General features: G+C 43.8%; 1 protein-coding gene across 1 annotated transcript; it reads right to left on the bottom strand.

The window, feature by feature from the left end:
* Positions 1 to 11935: 11935 nt before the first annotated feature.
* Positions 11936 to 13720, bottom strand: LOC147886486 (uncharacterized). The gene is made up of 3 exons (XM_087395624.1): positions 13479 to 13720; positions 12959 to 13371; positions 11936 to 12806 (listed from the first exon to the last, which is right to left on the bottom strand). The coding sequence occupies exons 1-3, from the start codon at positions 13663 to 13665 to the stop codon at positions 12408 to 12410; spliced, it is 999 nt and encodes a 332-aa protein (XP_087251750.1). The 5' UTR covers positions 13666 to 13720; the 3' UTR covers positions 11936 to 12407.
* Between the last annotated feature and the right edge of the window lie 645 nt (positions 13721 to 14365).

Raw genomic sequence — 14365 nt, forward strand, 5'->3', positions numbered from 1 at the left:
ATTGGGCATGGTTGTTGCGACTGGTGATTTAGTAGGCAATGCAGGACTGTGAGTAGCATCTTGGACGGGCATGCCGTCGTTTGCGTGCCGCCGTTTGGGCCCTGCATGATCAAGGATTGTGTCGATGCTTCCCATCGCGGATGGACGTTGTGGCTTGTATACCTATAGAGGGGTGGAACCTTGTGCGATAGACCGTTCGGTTCCAGCTCCATGAGGACTTGATCTTGGGGGTTGTGAGCCGCTCTAGCGATCCGACTATTAACAACATCAGGTCATTCCTGCCTCAGCTTAGCCCCAGAGTGCGATAGGCAAGACAATGTGAAAGGTGCTTGGGGTGCCATTCGTGACCCTCGTGTGCCGATGGACTTGCCTTGTGCGGTGCTTGGGTATGCATGGGTGATGCATTTTGTGGGCAAGCAAAACACCTTTGGATGGCGAGGCATGCCTTGAGAGTGCTCTCAACGGAAGCAAGAACAGAAGAAGGAGAGAGAGAGATAGAGAGCCACACAAGTTTGGTGGGTGCAGAACCACCCTAATCTTCTTTTTCATTCATTTATATATGTGTTTGAGTATTGTACATAACCGGGGTAAAGGCACAGTGACCTTTAACCCCCACAACCTCCCACTTAAAGGAGAATGTGCCTTTAAGGGAGAACAACCAGTGAGCATACTATCCAATGCCCATCAATACACGACAATACTCAAACCGCTGACTAGGTAGACTCTTCGTCAGCATATCTGCAGGGTTATCATCTGTATGAACCTTGACAAGCTCTATGCGCTTGTCCTCAAGTACCTCCCTGATGAAATGGTACCTGACCTCAATGTGTTTGGTCTTTGCATGAAAGACCGGATTCCGTGCTAGCTGAATAGCACTCATGGAATCACTATGCAATGTCGGTACACCTGTATGAATCCCCAAATCTCCCACTAGCCGATCAAGCCATATAGCCTCCTTGCAACCCTATGTGGCTGCAACATACTCAGCCTCTGTGGTAGACAAAGCCACGCACTTCTGTGCACAAGACATCCACGACACTGCACCACCTGCAAAGGTGAACACATAACCAGAAGTGGATCTCCTACTATCCACATGCCCTGCATAGTCTGAATCTATGTACCCAAGTACACGCATGTCTCCTTTACCAAAGCAGCAGATGCACATCTCCTTGGTACCCTTCATGTACCTCATGATGCACTTAACTACCTCCCAATGCCTCTTTCCTAGATTAGCCATATACCGGCTAACAACTCCCACTGCAAATGCAATGTCTGGTCTAGTAGCTATCATAGCATACATAAGACTCCCAACTGCTGATGCCTAAGGAACCTTGGCCATCATGGCCCTCTCCTCATCTGATTTGGGACTATCTGTATGACTCAGTTTCGCATATGGAGGCAATGGAGTACTCACTGCCTTCCCCCCCTCCATATTGAAACGCTGCAATACTTTTGTAACATACTCTTTTTGTGAAAGCCAAAGGAGTTTCCTACTCCGATCACGCGTGATGCGCATACCAAGAATATGACCTGCAAGTCCCAAATCCTTCATATCAAAGGCCTCATGCAACTTAGCCTTTAATGCATCTAGCTCATAAGTATTCTTGCTAGCCAATAGCATATCATCCACATATAGTGCCAAGATTATCAAGCTATTATCCTTAGCTCTTTTAGTGTAGAGGCAGTGATCAATTTCACTCCTTTTAAAACCCTGGGACCGAATGAAAGCATCAAACTTCTGATACCATTCTCTAGGCGCTTGCTTAAGACCATAGAGACTCTTTTTTAGCTTGCAAACTAAATGCTCTTTGCCCTTTTCTTCAAAGCCTTCCGGCTGCACCATGTAAATTTCCTCATGCAAATCCCCATGCAAGAAAGCTGTCTTGACATCCATCTGCATAAGCTCCATATCCTCTGATGCCACTAGTCCAAGCATGCATCTAAATGTGGTCATCTTCACAATCGGAGAGAATATCTCATCAAAGTCCACACCCTTCTCTTGCTTGAACCCTTTAGCAACCAAACGGGCCTTGTACCTAGGCACATCATCACCTGTGACCTTCATTTTGTAGACCCATTTACATGGCAATGCTTTCTTTCCATGTGGCAAAGAAACCAAGTCCCAAGTCTTATTCTTCATAAGTGAACTCATCTCTGATTGCATAGCATACTCCCACTTGCGTTGATCCTCACGCATCATAGCCTCTCTATAGCAAGAAGGCTCCCCGCAATCAGTAAGCATCACATAGTCTACCCCTGGAACAAACCTATCAGGCAGTCTAGACACTTTAGATGATCTTCTCAAGGGCATTTCAGCTTGCTGTCCCACTTGCATATCAGCCACATTTGGCTCATCATTTCCACCAATAGATGATCCATCATCTACCCTTGATTGTATACCTGTGGGAGTACTTGGTACCATTTCTTGCACATTTGGTGCATGGACAGCTTCCTGTCTATCAACATATGCAGGTGGATTCACATCCTGGAAAGTGATTCTCCTCATTTCCACATCCCTCATGGGTGCCTTATGCATCTTCTTCTCATTGAAGACCACATCATGGCTGTGTATGATCTTCTTTGCTTCTGGATCCCAGAGACGATAGCCCATCTCTCCACTTTCACCATAACCCAGAAAGATGCATTTCCTAGACTTAGGATCTAGCTTCTTTCGAAGCTCTTTTGGCACATGTGCATATGCCTCACACCCAAATATACACAAATGAGAGTAAGAGGGCTTCTTGCCACTCCATGCCTCTTCAGGAATACCACCATCCAAACTCTTACTAGGTGATCTATTGATCACATGCACTGCAGTCTTCATTGCCTCAGCCCAAAAACCACCAGAAAGACTTGCATTGGAAAGCATGCATTGCAACCTTTCTTGAATGGTACGGTTCATCTTTTCTGCAACTGGATTTTGCTCTGGAGTACGAGGGGATGTGAGCTCCCTCTTAATCCCACGTGTATCACAAAAATGCTGAAAGTCATGAGAGAGATACTCTCCACCATTGTCAGTCCGTAGGCATTTAAGCGTTCTACCTGACTGATTCTCAACCAAGGCCAGCCATTTCTGAAATACCTGGAACACATCACTCTTTTGAGCTATAGCATAAGCCCACACTTTCCTAGTTGCATCATCAATGAATGTCACATAGTAATCAGCCCCGCCTAATGACCGTGTAGGCATGGGACCGCATACATCTGAATGCACCAAATCAAGCTTTTCAAACTCTTTCTTTCCCCTTCTTTTATGGGCTGATTTAGTCTGCTTCCCATAGAGACAATGCTCACAAAATTCAAAATCAGAGAAACTCAAATGCGGTACATAACCCAAATGGCATAAGAGTTTCATTCCATTCTGGCTCATGTGCCCCAACCTGCAATGCCACAAAGAAGTGCTTGGCTGCTCGGTTATTGCAACAACATGATCAAATACCCCTGATACATGTAAGGGATACAAAGTCCCACACTTGGCACCCCTGGCCAAAAGCATAGAGTCCTTCTGAATTTTCCAACTCTGAAAGCCAAAAGTGGTGTGAAAACCAGCATCATCTAGCTGACCCACTAAAATAAGACTCTTGGTCAGCTTAGGCACATGTCTCACATGTTTCAAAACAAATGCAGACCCATTTGCAAAAGAAAACTTTATGTCACCTACTCCCACTATGTCACATGCATAGTCATTTCCAAGATGCACACAACCTGTCTTTCCACTGTCATAAGTGGAGAACCATTCCCTATGGGGAGTAACATGGAATGAAGCACCAGAATCCAAAATCCAATCCTGGGAATATGCATCATCTGAAGTGGTAAGCAACTCTGTAGATAAACTAGACATGAAGAGAACGTCATTGTCACTATCATGTGTGACTGCATTGATCTCCTCGATCTTCACTTTTCCTTTGTCCTCTCTTGGACTCTCTTCCTTTTGATTTGCACCCCAATTTGCATTCTTTTTCTTATCCTTTTGCTCTCTTTTCAGCTTGTAGCAATCCTTTTTCATATGGCCCTTCTTGCCACAGTGGTAACACTCAATGTTTCGTGCCCTGGATTTGCTACGAGACTTCCCTCTTTCTTAGGACTTCCCCCTAAACTGTGATCTACCCCTTTGCACATTTAAGGCTGCATCCTGCTTGTTGCCATCCATAGACTTCCGTCTAATCTCCTCGGCCAACAAGCTACCCACAACATCATCAAATTTCAGCACTCCACCAGGTGCAGAGTTACTAACAGCTGTACGGAAGGTATCCCATGAGGATGGCAATGAACATAAGAGAAATATTGCCTTAGTCTCCGCATCAAAATTCATTTTCTGAGCCTGAAGCTGGCTGAAAATAATATTGAATTCATTCAAGTGAGAAGCAATGGAGACCCCTTCCTTCATCTGCAGCTCAAACAACCTCTTCATGAGGTAAACTTTATTAGAGGCAGTTTCCTTCTCATAAGTGGCACACAGTTTCTTCCACAACCAATGTGATCATGCTAGCTTCATGCATTTTGGGACCTAAATATGACATTCATGAATGATAAGTTAATGCAAACGAGAAACATTTATGAAATCCCTCCAAAACATTATTGGAATATTGGGAAGGCATGCTTTATGAGGCTACTATTGGGCAACAACTTCTCTAATGAGGGCTCTAGGCACCATCTATCTAGAGGGTAGGTCTTAAGGATGCCTTAACTAGTGAGCTACTCAATGCTAATGAAATAGTTTTGTAAAGAAAGTGTGCCTCCCATCCATAGCTAATCCACCATCCCCTAGGTGTATTAATCTAATGTCCATACCTTGGATAGAGAGTCCAATTACATCCTTTGAGATTAGGGGAAGCTCCACGAGTAATGTGCTATTGTCTCTAGATCATGTGTCTAGCAAGATTGTCAGGCTTCATCTCTTTGCATCTGCACCAACATGGGCCAACCAGTATGCCCCATGGGCCAATAGCTATATAAAATTGGAAATATTCCTTAGGTAAAGGGTGATGCAAATCTATGACCAAATTTGGTTAGTTACCATAATAGGGATCTCCTGAACCTAGTGGCAATTTAGATAGGACTTCCAATTATAGTTGTCTACCAATTTGAAGTGGTATATGTATTACGAACTCCACTTCTATGATCCTATTTGAGTTCCCCCATCTTGGGGAGATGAAACCAACCCTTGGGGTCCCACTACTTGGATGGCCCTCCTAGGTCCACAAGTGCCATTGAAGAAGCTATCCCTATGGGTCAAGGCTCAATGGGCTAGGTCTTCCCTTGTCCCCTAACCACTTCAATCTCTACCACTCCAAGGGGACCAAGGAACCATCACCCTAAAGACCTAGGCTTGACTTTAGAATAGCAATATTCCATGGGCTATGACATAGAAAACTGGGTTATAATAAATGTGCTTATCCCTAATGATCATTGACTGGAACTTCTATATTATATAACTAGCAAAAACCATTGAGGTGGGTGTGTTGGATTTAGGGGTACCCTAAGCCCCTCCCTGCAAATCCTTGAGATGATGAGTCAATCTAATAAATCCTACTATAGGTGCTCCTTAGTGCCTAAAGCCATGCTTTTGTCTACTCAAGAGGTGGCACTAGGTTATCCAAAGAGCAAGCAATCCCACTATCTCACTATGCCCAACTAATGTGCATGTGGTAGCCTAGCATGTGTCACTTTGAGTATCATGCCCATTCAGCCATGATGTAAAAACCCTATATAGATTAACACAAACTCCCACTTTTTTTTGGCTAGCTTTGGATAATTTTTGTCTTACATCAAACAACCAAGATGAATTAGAAAGTTCAAGTGGATTTTGGATCAACAAATGACCGTCACCTAGATGACATTAGCTTTAAGACCATTTACTAGATCCTTGGATCATTAAGGTGGAATTAATGTTTATCCCTTGTAGTAGTTTGTTATTGTTTTAAAGAGCATTATATGAAGCTCAGCTAGGCTGGAACTTGCCTCTAGAGTGGTGGTAGTAATCAAGCAAGTGCTCTTGGTCACTACCTAGTTTATTGAATTGTGTTGAGTGCCATTCAATATAGATCAAGACACCTAACACAAAATGGGCTAGATGAATGTGCAAATACTATACATCAAATGGTTGGGAGACATGAATACTATATTAATGATGGTGGCTTGAATATCATTGATCTAGATATTGGGTGCAAAGATTTGCTGTGTAAAGCTGATTATTAAGGCATTTCTACTAGGACAAGAGCCCTTATGAGTCAAGAGAATTATTTCTGAATTCCATCCCTTTTTAGTGATTAGATGGAAAATAATAGGTGGACTTTCACTTCAAAAAATGAAAAAATTGCTTCCTAACCACTTATGGCTACAATTGTGAGGGCTTGGTCATAACTCTTTGAAAATGCCACTGTTGCTAGGTTTTTAATGCTATAATTAAGTGATCCCCTCTTCATTCTCTTATGCTTATGCTCTTTTCCCCTCTTCCTTCTCTTATGCTTATGCTCTTTTCCCCTCTTCTTTTTCCTCTCTTTCAATCTCTTTTCCCCGCTTCCTTCTCTTCTTTTCCCCCTCTTTTCAATCTCTTATGCTTCTCTCTTTTTCTCTTATGCATATGCTTTTCCTTCTCTTATGCTTCTCCTTCTCTTTTCCTTCTCTTATGCTTCTCTTATGCTTCTCCTTCTCTTATGCATATGCTTTCCCTCTTATGCATATGCTTATTTCCTTCTCCTTAGTTGTATTTGGTTCTTTTTTCACATGCTCCTTAGCCATATTTGGTTCTTTTTCCCTCTTTCAATCTCTTTTCCCCTCTTCCTTCTCATCTTTTCCCCTCTCTTTTTCCTCTCTTTTTCTCTTCTTTTCATAAGCATATGCCTATGCCTATGCTTATGCTTATGCTTATGCATGAGCATATGCTCATATGCTCATGCATAAGCATAAGCATACCCAGATCATTCCCAAATCTCATTTATGTCTTTGTGGGCCCTTGTGGGCGAATTTCTCTTCTCCTTAGGTGTGTTGCAGGTCTGCCCCCTCTTTCTCTGCTCCTCTGCTCTGGTCCAACTGCCCTCTCCCTCCATTGTGGGACCTTTTGGACGAATTTCTTTTGTCCTCTAGCCTACTGCAGGTCTGCCCCCTTTCTCTGCTCCTCTGCTCTAGTCCAACTACCCTCTCCCTCCATTGTGGGACCTTTTGGACGAATTTCTTTTGTCCTCTAGCCTATTGTAGGTCTACCCCCTTTCTCTACTCCTTTGCTCTGGTCCAACTTCCCTCTCCCTCCATTGTGGGACCTTTTGGATGAATTTCTTTTGTCCTCTAGTCTACTGCAGGCCTGCCCCCTCTCTCTCTTCTCCTTTGCTCTGTTCTAGCTGCTCTCTCCCTCCATTTTTCAAAATTTGGGTTGCAGCACCTCCTACAATTGGTCTTCTCTCTCCTACTCTTCTCACTGTTTCTGTGCCTCCTCTTGCTCTATCCCCTCATGCTCTACCTCCGCCTTCTCTTTCCTCTCTTGATCTGCCCTCTCTTGCTCTATGGCCTCTTGCTTAGGTGTCGCCATATCCTTAGGTTCTCTTTCCCTTCTACAGGCGCTTCTCCTTCTGGTACAAGTGCTCTTTTCCCTCCTATAGGCACTTTTCCTTCTGCTACGACAACTCTTTGCTCTCCTATAGGAGCTTTTTCCCTCTTTCTTTTCCTTCTCATATAGGATACAACTGCTCTTTACTCTCCTACAGCTATTGTTTTCCCAACAGGCATGGTCTGGAACATAGTGACACAAGGTGGTAATGCTATGAGCTCGTGTGTTCTGGAGGCATGGTCAGGAAGAAAGTGACACAAGCTGGCAATATTGTGAGCTCTAGTGTGTTGTAGAGGCATGGTTAGGAAGAAAGTGATAGAAGTTGACAATATTGTTAGCTCTAGTGTGTTCTAGAACATGAAAAATGCATTGGATGACTTGAACTTACGGTTTGACTAACTAGATAGTCATGGAAGGTTTTGCCGAGGGTCCACATAAGCTTCCCAAGAGGAAGGATGTATTTCTTAGACTATGTACCTTCCTTGCCTATCTTCTTTACAAGATCCTATTTTAACATAGGAGTGGGAAGTAGTGGAATCTTTGATATAACTAATAATGGACTGTCTATAAGTTCTGTGTAGGAATACCTTTTAGTCATGGAAAAAGAAATGTATAGTCCTTCAACTTTACTTGAAATGGTGAAATAGCAGGCAAGAATCTAGAGAAATGCATGAACTCATGCAACATCAAATAATGTGTTTGACTAGTACAAGCTATCCATAAATTGTAGGTTGGGCATTTTGGAATTTGCATAGGTTTTCTTCATGACTTGGAGGACATTAAAAGCATTGATGGTTTTATTGTGTGGTTTCATGTCCAAAGTTTTCAGGTAATATGTATAAAGTTTTCACGCCTAAAGTTTTCATGTCTAAAGTTTACAGTTTATACCTATTTGCCTTGCTTGCATCATTAAAGGAGACAATGCCATGATGGTAAGCATCCTATGTATTGATTTATATTTTATGGTCTTTTAATGTAATGTGCTTTGTTAGGTCTGCTAATGTAATGGTTGTTGAATTGATGCAGGAGGCATTTGAGATCACTCATTGGTGCACTATATTAGTCGAGTAGGAGGATACATTGTGGTCATTCACATCCAATTTTTAGAATGGCCTACTTAACTAATGAAGTGCATCAAAGTATTGACAGCTTGATCATTGTGATCCACATCACACAGCTTCCCCTATTACATTGTATCCCATTGGCAATGGTGTAAAAAACTTTGTGCCTAGCTACCCTGAGAGGAGAGCCTTAATGGTATTAGTATTATGATCTTACTTGGGGATTTCAAAAGCCTCTTTTTTCTATGTATTAGAGGTAGCAAAGAGGAGGTATAGGCTATGAAGAGTCTTTGTATTTGAATGGAGAGATTATAATACAAAAATGTACATTTTATCACATTCTCTTCCTTGTAAGATACCATGTCATAAGCAATAATTTTGATTGTGTCATGGTTGAAATTTTGAATGTGTTGTTAATTCAATATAAGGTTATGTCGCTTTGAATTGTAGAGTATTGAATACACTACCTCCAAGTTTGTTGTGTAGAGAGGTGAACCTTTTAGATGCAAACTTGTCCCTTTTCCTTCACTTGTATCCAAAGTAATTACAAATTTATGACCCCCTCAACTTGTGACTGATTTTTGAAGGTCTTTTACATTGAATTTGAACATTCAGGGATAGACCATACTTTTCCAATCAAATATCATAGAGCTACTCATGCTCTCAATTTTGAACTAAAAAAATTTGCAATCGGAGTTATAGCGCAAAAGTTATAGCTATTTTACTATTCTCTTCATATTCCATGCAATTAAGTTCTATTACTTATATATATATTTTTGTAAAAATAATTTAGGAAAATATTATGAATATTCCAAGTCAAAATAATACTCTCGACCAAGTTTGGTAATTTTGGTGACCATTTTTGGCAAATGTAGGAGGAATTTGACCATGGCACAGAAGGCAAAGTTGGTCAGGACATCATGGGGTGTCTAAAAATCAGATGGCCAAATTCGCGCCGTGGCGGGTTTGTGCATTTTTGGACACCCCATGATGTCCTAACCAACTTTGCCTTTTGCACCGTGGTCAAATTCCTCCTTTATTTGCCAAAAACGGACATCAAAATGGCTGAAGTTGTCAAACTCCTTAATCTACCTCTTCAAAATCTATATTTCTTCATAGGAAATCATGAAGTGCATCAATCCTTTACAAGGTGATATAGTAGCAAACCTAAAAATTAAAATAAAAGATACATGGACATAGCCAACCTCCATGACTAAGAAAACATAGAAAATAAAAATTTTAGATTCCTCTTCAAAATACATATTTTCTCATGTAACGCATCAAATTATTTCAAGGTGATTTAGTGATATGAAATCAAATATTTCATTGACATAGCCAACCTAAAAGGTTACATTGAAACACTACAAAATTAACATTTTATCTCATATTCTCCTCTTTAGAGCACCTACTGAGGTTTAAGATGCTTCTTTTCTTGAAAAAAACAATCATGGATCACATATTGATCTTGCAACTGTACGGTCACATGGTAGCATGGGAGATCTCCACAAATGGTGCCATCAATAGTCGCAGAGTTTACAGAGACTGTGATAGGCCATGATAGAAGGTAGGTGATGTTTGAGGAGGGGTGAGAAGCAAGCGGAGGACTAGGTGTGAGGATGAAGGTAGACGAATACATATGAGTAGGAGGAGTAGAAGCAACAGGAGCATGCATGAGCATGAGGCAAGAGGAGCTTGCATGAGTGGGAGGAAGGAGGAGTAGGCATGAGCATGAGGGAGGAGGAGGAGCAGGAAAAAGCAGCAGGGGGGAGGAGGACGCATGTGGGAGGAGGGAGGAGGAGGAAAAAGCAGCAGGGGAGGAGGAGGATGCATGTGGGAGGAGGGAGGAGGAGGCGTGTGGACAAAGGGAGGAGGAGGGGGGGAGGGAGGAGGGAGGGAGGGGGAGGGAGGAGGAGGAGGAGGAGGAGGAGGAGAAATGGGACGTGTGGAAGAGAAGGAGGGAGGAGGGAGACAAGGAGGAGGATGGGGGGAGGAGTTGGGAATTCAAAATTCAAAAGTTTGACTTTGGAGGATGGGGGGAGGAGGGAGAGAGAGGGAATTCAAATTTAAAATTCGAAATTTTGACTTTGGGAAAAGTGCCCCCTCCTTGGTGTAAGAGGTGGCCCCCTCCTAGGTGTAAGAGGTGAAAGAGGTGGGATCAACTGGGCTTAACCCACCTAGGTAGGGGGGTTAGGACTCCCTTGGACCCCACAAGAGGACTTGCATTAGGCCTAATCCATTTCTTAACCCATTCCTTATGAGGCCCTTTTGAGACCCCAATTCTCCCCTAATGAGATTCTATTCCAATTTAGTGATTATGTGCTCCACATTAAAATAAAACTATAAGAGATTTTCTAAATCAATATATGAATGCAAGAAGATGCAAGACCTTGAGGAGCCTCTTCGTGATGTTACTCATATTTGGTTCAGAGCATGGCTTTTACACTGACTGTTGCCCACTTGGCTAGATTGAGCTAGACGAGTGAAATCGTGCAAAATTTACACATCACCAGAGTTGGTACCATGCAGGAGTCCAGATCTCGCATCTGTGTGTGCAAGGAGGCTTGGTTGCCCAAGTTTGGATGCGCAGTCTACATCCAATCGTTCTTTGATAGTAGGCCCCATCTTCCGTGAAGTTCCTACGAATCTCATGGTGGATGAAGATTTCCATGTGCAACAAAATTAATGACATGGTGATTCCATTGATGACAATGACCGGCCATCTCACACCCGGTGTGTAATCTGTGCTCCGATGGGCACTCGGCGGTGTGTATCCACCATGATAAATTTTTGGGTCTATCATGATAAGTCATGCCCGCCCATGCACACGTACATTCAAAGGTTTGTGCATGGACTTAACAAGCGCAGCTTTATGGTTTGAAAGCCCGTGAAATCTGTTGATTCATCCTTTGCAGGCGAGAATCACCAGATTTCCGTCTCCCTCCCTCGTGAATTCATCAACCTTTTGGCGACATCAGCAAGATTTCCGTCGTCTTGTCCCTTCCATGCAGGATCCGTTGCCGTTGAGACGTTACCTATAGCTTTTATAGCAAAGCTTCTCTTCCTCCCGTCTCCATCGCATGCTGCAGCGCTGGCTCTCGAAGGCATCACCCTTTCACCCTTTTCTTTGGTTGATTCCGCGCGCATAGATTTTCATTCGGGGCGATACAAAATGACTCAAAAAGCCAGTCTATATAAACAAACATCGTAGGCCGGTTATGGTTGATAATGCCAGCTTGCAAGATTTGCTTGTGGACAAGCGGTTTCGTCCTCAACGTAAAGTATTGCTTACCATTAGATTGTCGCCTCTAACGGATTCCGAAGAATCGAAGCCTCACACATCTACAAGGAAAGCGATCCAGAACGAAAGTGCCGCTCTCAACACGCACGAGTTCTACAGCTTTCCAGCTTGTGATCGCGCCAAACATCTAACGGACACTGTACTTACAGCTCGAATGTCGTGTAAAATCCTTGGACTGATTTACATTCAACCTTGGACTTATTTACAAGTTGCCCGCAGACTGATCAGGAACTGAATCACGATCTACCGTAAACCTTACATCCCATGCATACTTTCGCAAGGCGTGCAGCACAGTGAGGTTTCTCTGGGAAAATTAGCGCAAGGGCTTCGGCCCAGGTTTTGTACATTAGATAATTTGATGAGGTGTTATTTACAAGTTCAGCACTTGGGTTATTGATGTCTGTTTCCTTCCTATCGTGATTATTGATTGCTCTTCCCTAGTGTCTCTCCTCGTATATTGTAGTTCGGATCACTATGATGAATGTGGACATAGTCTTGCTGATAATCAGCCGGTTTCCGGATCCCACCAGTCGAAGGGAACGAACACACTTCCACTCTCCACTTCAGAATCTTCATATGCTACTTCTTCTCCTTTTATGGCCCTTGGACAGTAGACGGTCCTTCCATAATAAGAATCAGCTAAGTCGAGGCTTATCCTTTGGCCTTGCATTGTCATATCTTCTGGATGTATGACTGTACTTGCGAAAATTAGATCAAAGCTGCTAGGTGTTCTACTCGGACTGTCTTCGTCATCGATTGCACTGCCTCCGCTGGGATCTCTGAATAATCCTTTATCCCTCTCCTTCAGATCGGGTGAGCTTGTGAGCGACACATGGTCGCATTCTCCCTCTGATGCTAAATGAGGAGTCTCTTTAATGTTAATATCGCCCCTTAATCTGATCACCTGCAAAGAAAGACTTACGAAGTTTAGTTCTTCGATCTGAGCTAGTAATTGTGCTACGGCATGCATCGCTATTGTGGAGCAACGCTAGTGGCCGAGAGGAGATAAATATGCAGAATGATATTAAAAAATAAGATCAGGGAAAGAATTCGGACCTCCGCTTCTAGCCTCTCCTTGTCCTTTAGCACTTCATCCCGGTCAGCTTTCAAATGTTCCAGCTGCTTCTTCAGAGAGTAATAATCCTTCTCCAATTGCTTAGTCTTCCACCTAGCCCGACGGTTCTGAAACCATACAGAAATTTGCCTTCCTTGTAATCCTAATTCATTTGCCAGCTTCATCTTCGTTTCTGGTTCAAGCTTATTATCCATGCCAAACGCCTTCTCCAGAGCCCGAACTTGCTGCACCGTAAGCCTCCGGCTGCGCTTTTCCGGAGGTAAAGCAACGCACGCATCCATGCTCTCGTTTTCTAGAATCTCCTCAGGGGAATCGAAGGCAGAGAAGAAGGAGCGCTTCCGGGAGGATGAAGCGAAAGGCGATGCGGAGGAAGTGCAGGGGGAGGGGGTCGAACCTGCAACAAAGGGGACGAGAAAATTGGGTCAGCGAGAAAAGAAGCGAAAAGGAGGGAATAAGCTGAGATGGGAGAGGAAAGAAGGGAGGGAGCCGGGGGGCGAATACCCGCGGAGCAAGGGGAGAGGGGAAGCTGGGGTGGGGTGTGGGAGGAGGAGGAACCAGGGAAGGAAGGAGAGGGGAGGAAGGAAGGATGGGAATGGTAGAGGGGGAGGGGGAGAGGAGGGAGGAGGGGATAGGAAGGTGGAGGGGAAGACATAGAGAGAGTGTAGTGAGGAGGGGAAGCCATAGCCATGGCAGCGGAAGGCGAGGTGACGAACGAATTTAGTAGTAAGCAAAGAGCCGATGAAGAAGAAGAAGACGGCAGAAAAAACGCTGGTATCGGTTTCCATAATATCCAAGGTTGAACCACCGAGTGACACGTGGTTACATTTGTTTAATCTTGTCGTGACACGCGTCAGACGTGACCTGCCCGCTGCCGGCTGGGCGGGCTGCCCGAATCAACCGGGCAGCCTCGTCCACCGCCACGTTCCGCCCAAAGTTCCAATAAAAAGCAAAAGCATCTCAATAAGCATGCTTTGAAGCCTTTTTCCAACCCCCCACGACCCTCTCCACTCTTTTGGACGCACCTTGCCCTGGTGCCCCCACATCCAACCTTCGTGCCCCTCTCTCATTCGCTTTACGTTCACTTCCCCCATTTTTTCATACTTCCTCCTTGTCTCCTCCACAGTCCAGTCCCTCTCCTTGCCTCCTCCATGCCACGCGTCCCATATTATCCCCCTTCCCCATACATCCCCGTCCAACCCACCTTCCTTCCAATTGTGATAACCACAAATACCTACCGACGCACAATCCCTCCTCGTCTAATTATCGATAAACTCAAATGCACCTCACAAATGGCTAGAGCACAAGTTTAGTGCTTTTATAATGGGGTTTTGATAGAAAAAGAAGTAGAGGTGACTACTACTAGGGTTGGAGTGCGGTTAAGGAGGTAT

The sequence above is a fragment of the Dipteris shenzhenensis genome, chromosome 24 (genome assembly GCF_047967505.1).
Source record: "Dipteris shenzhenensis isolate YYH24624 ecotype China chromosome 24, Dip_SZ_1.0, whole genome shotgun sequence".
NCBI lineage: Eukaryota > Viridiplantae > Streptophyta > Polypodiopsida > Gleicheniales > Dipteridaceae > Dipteris > Dipteris shenzhenensis.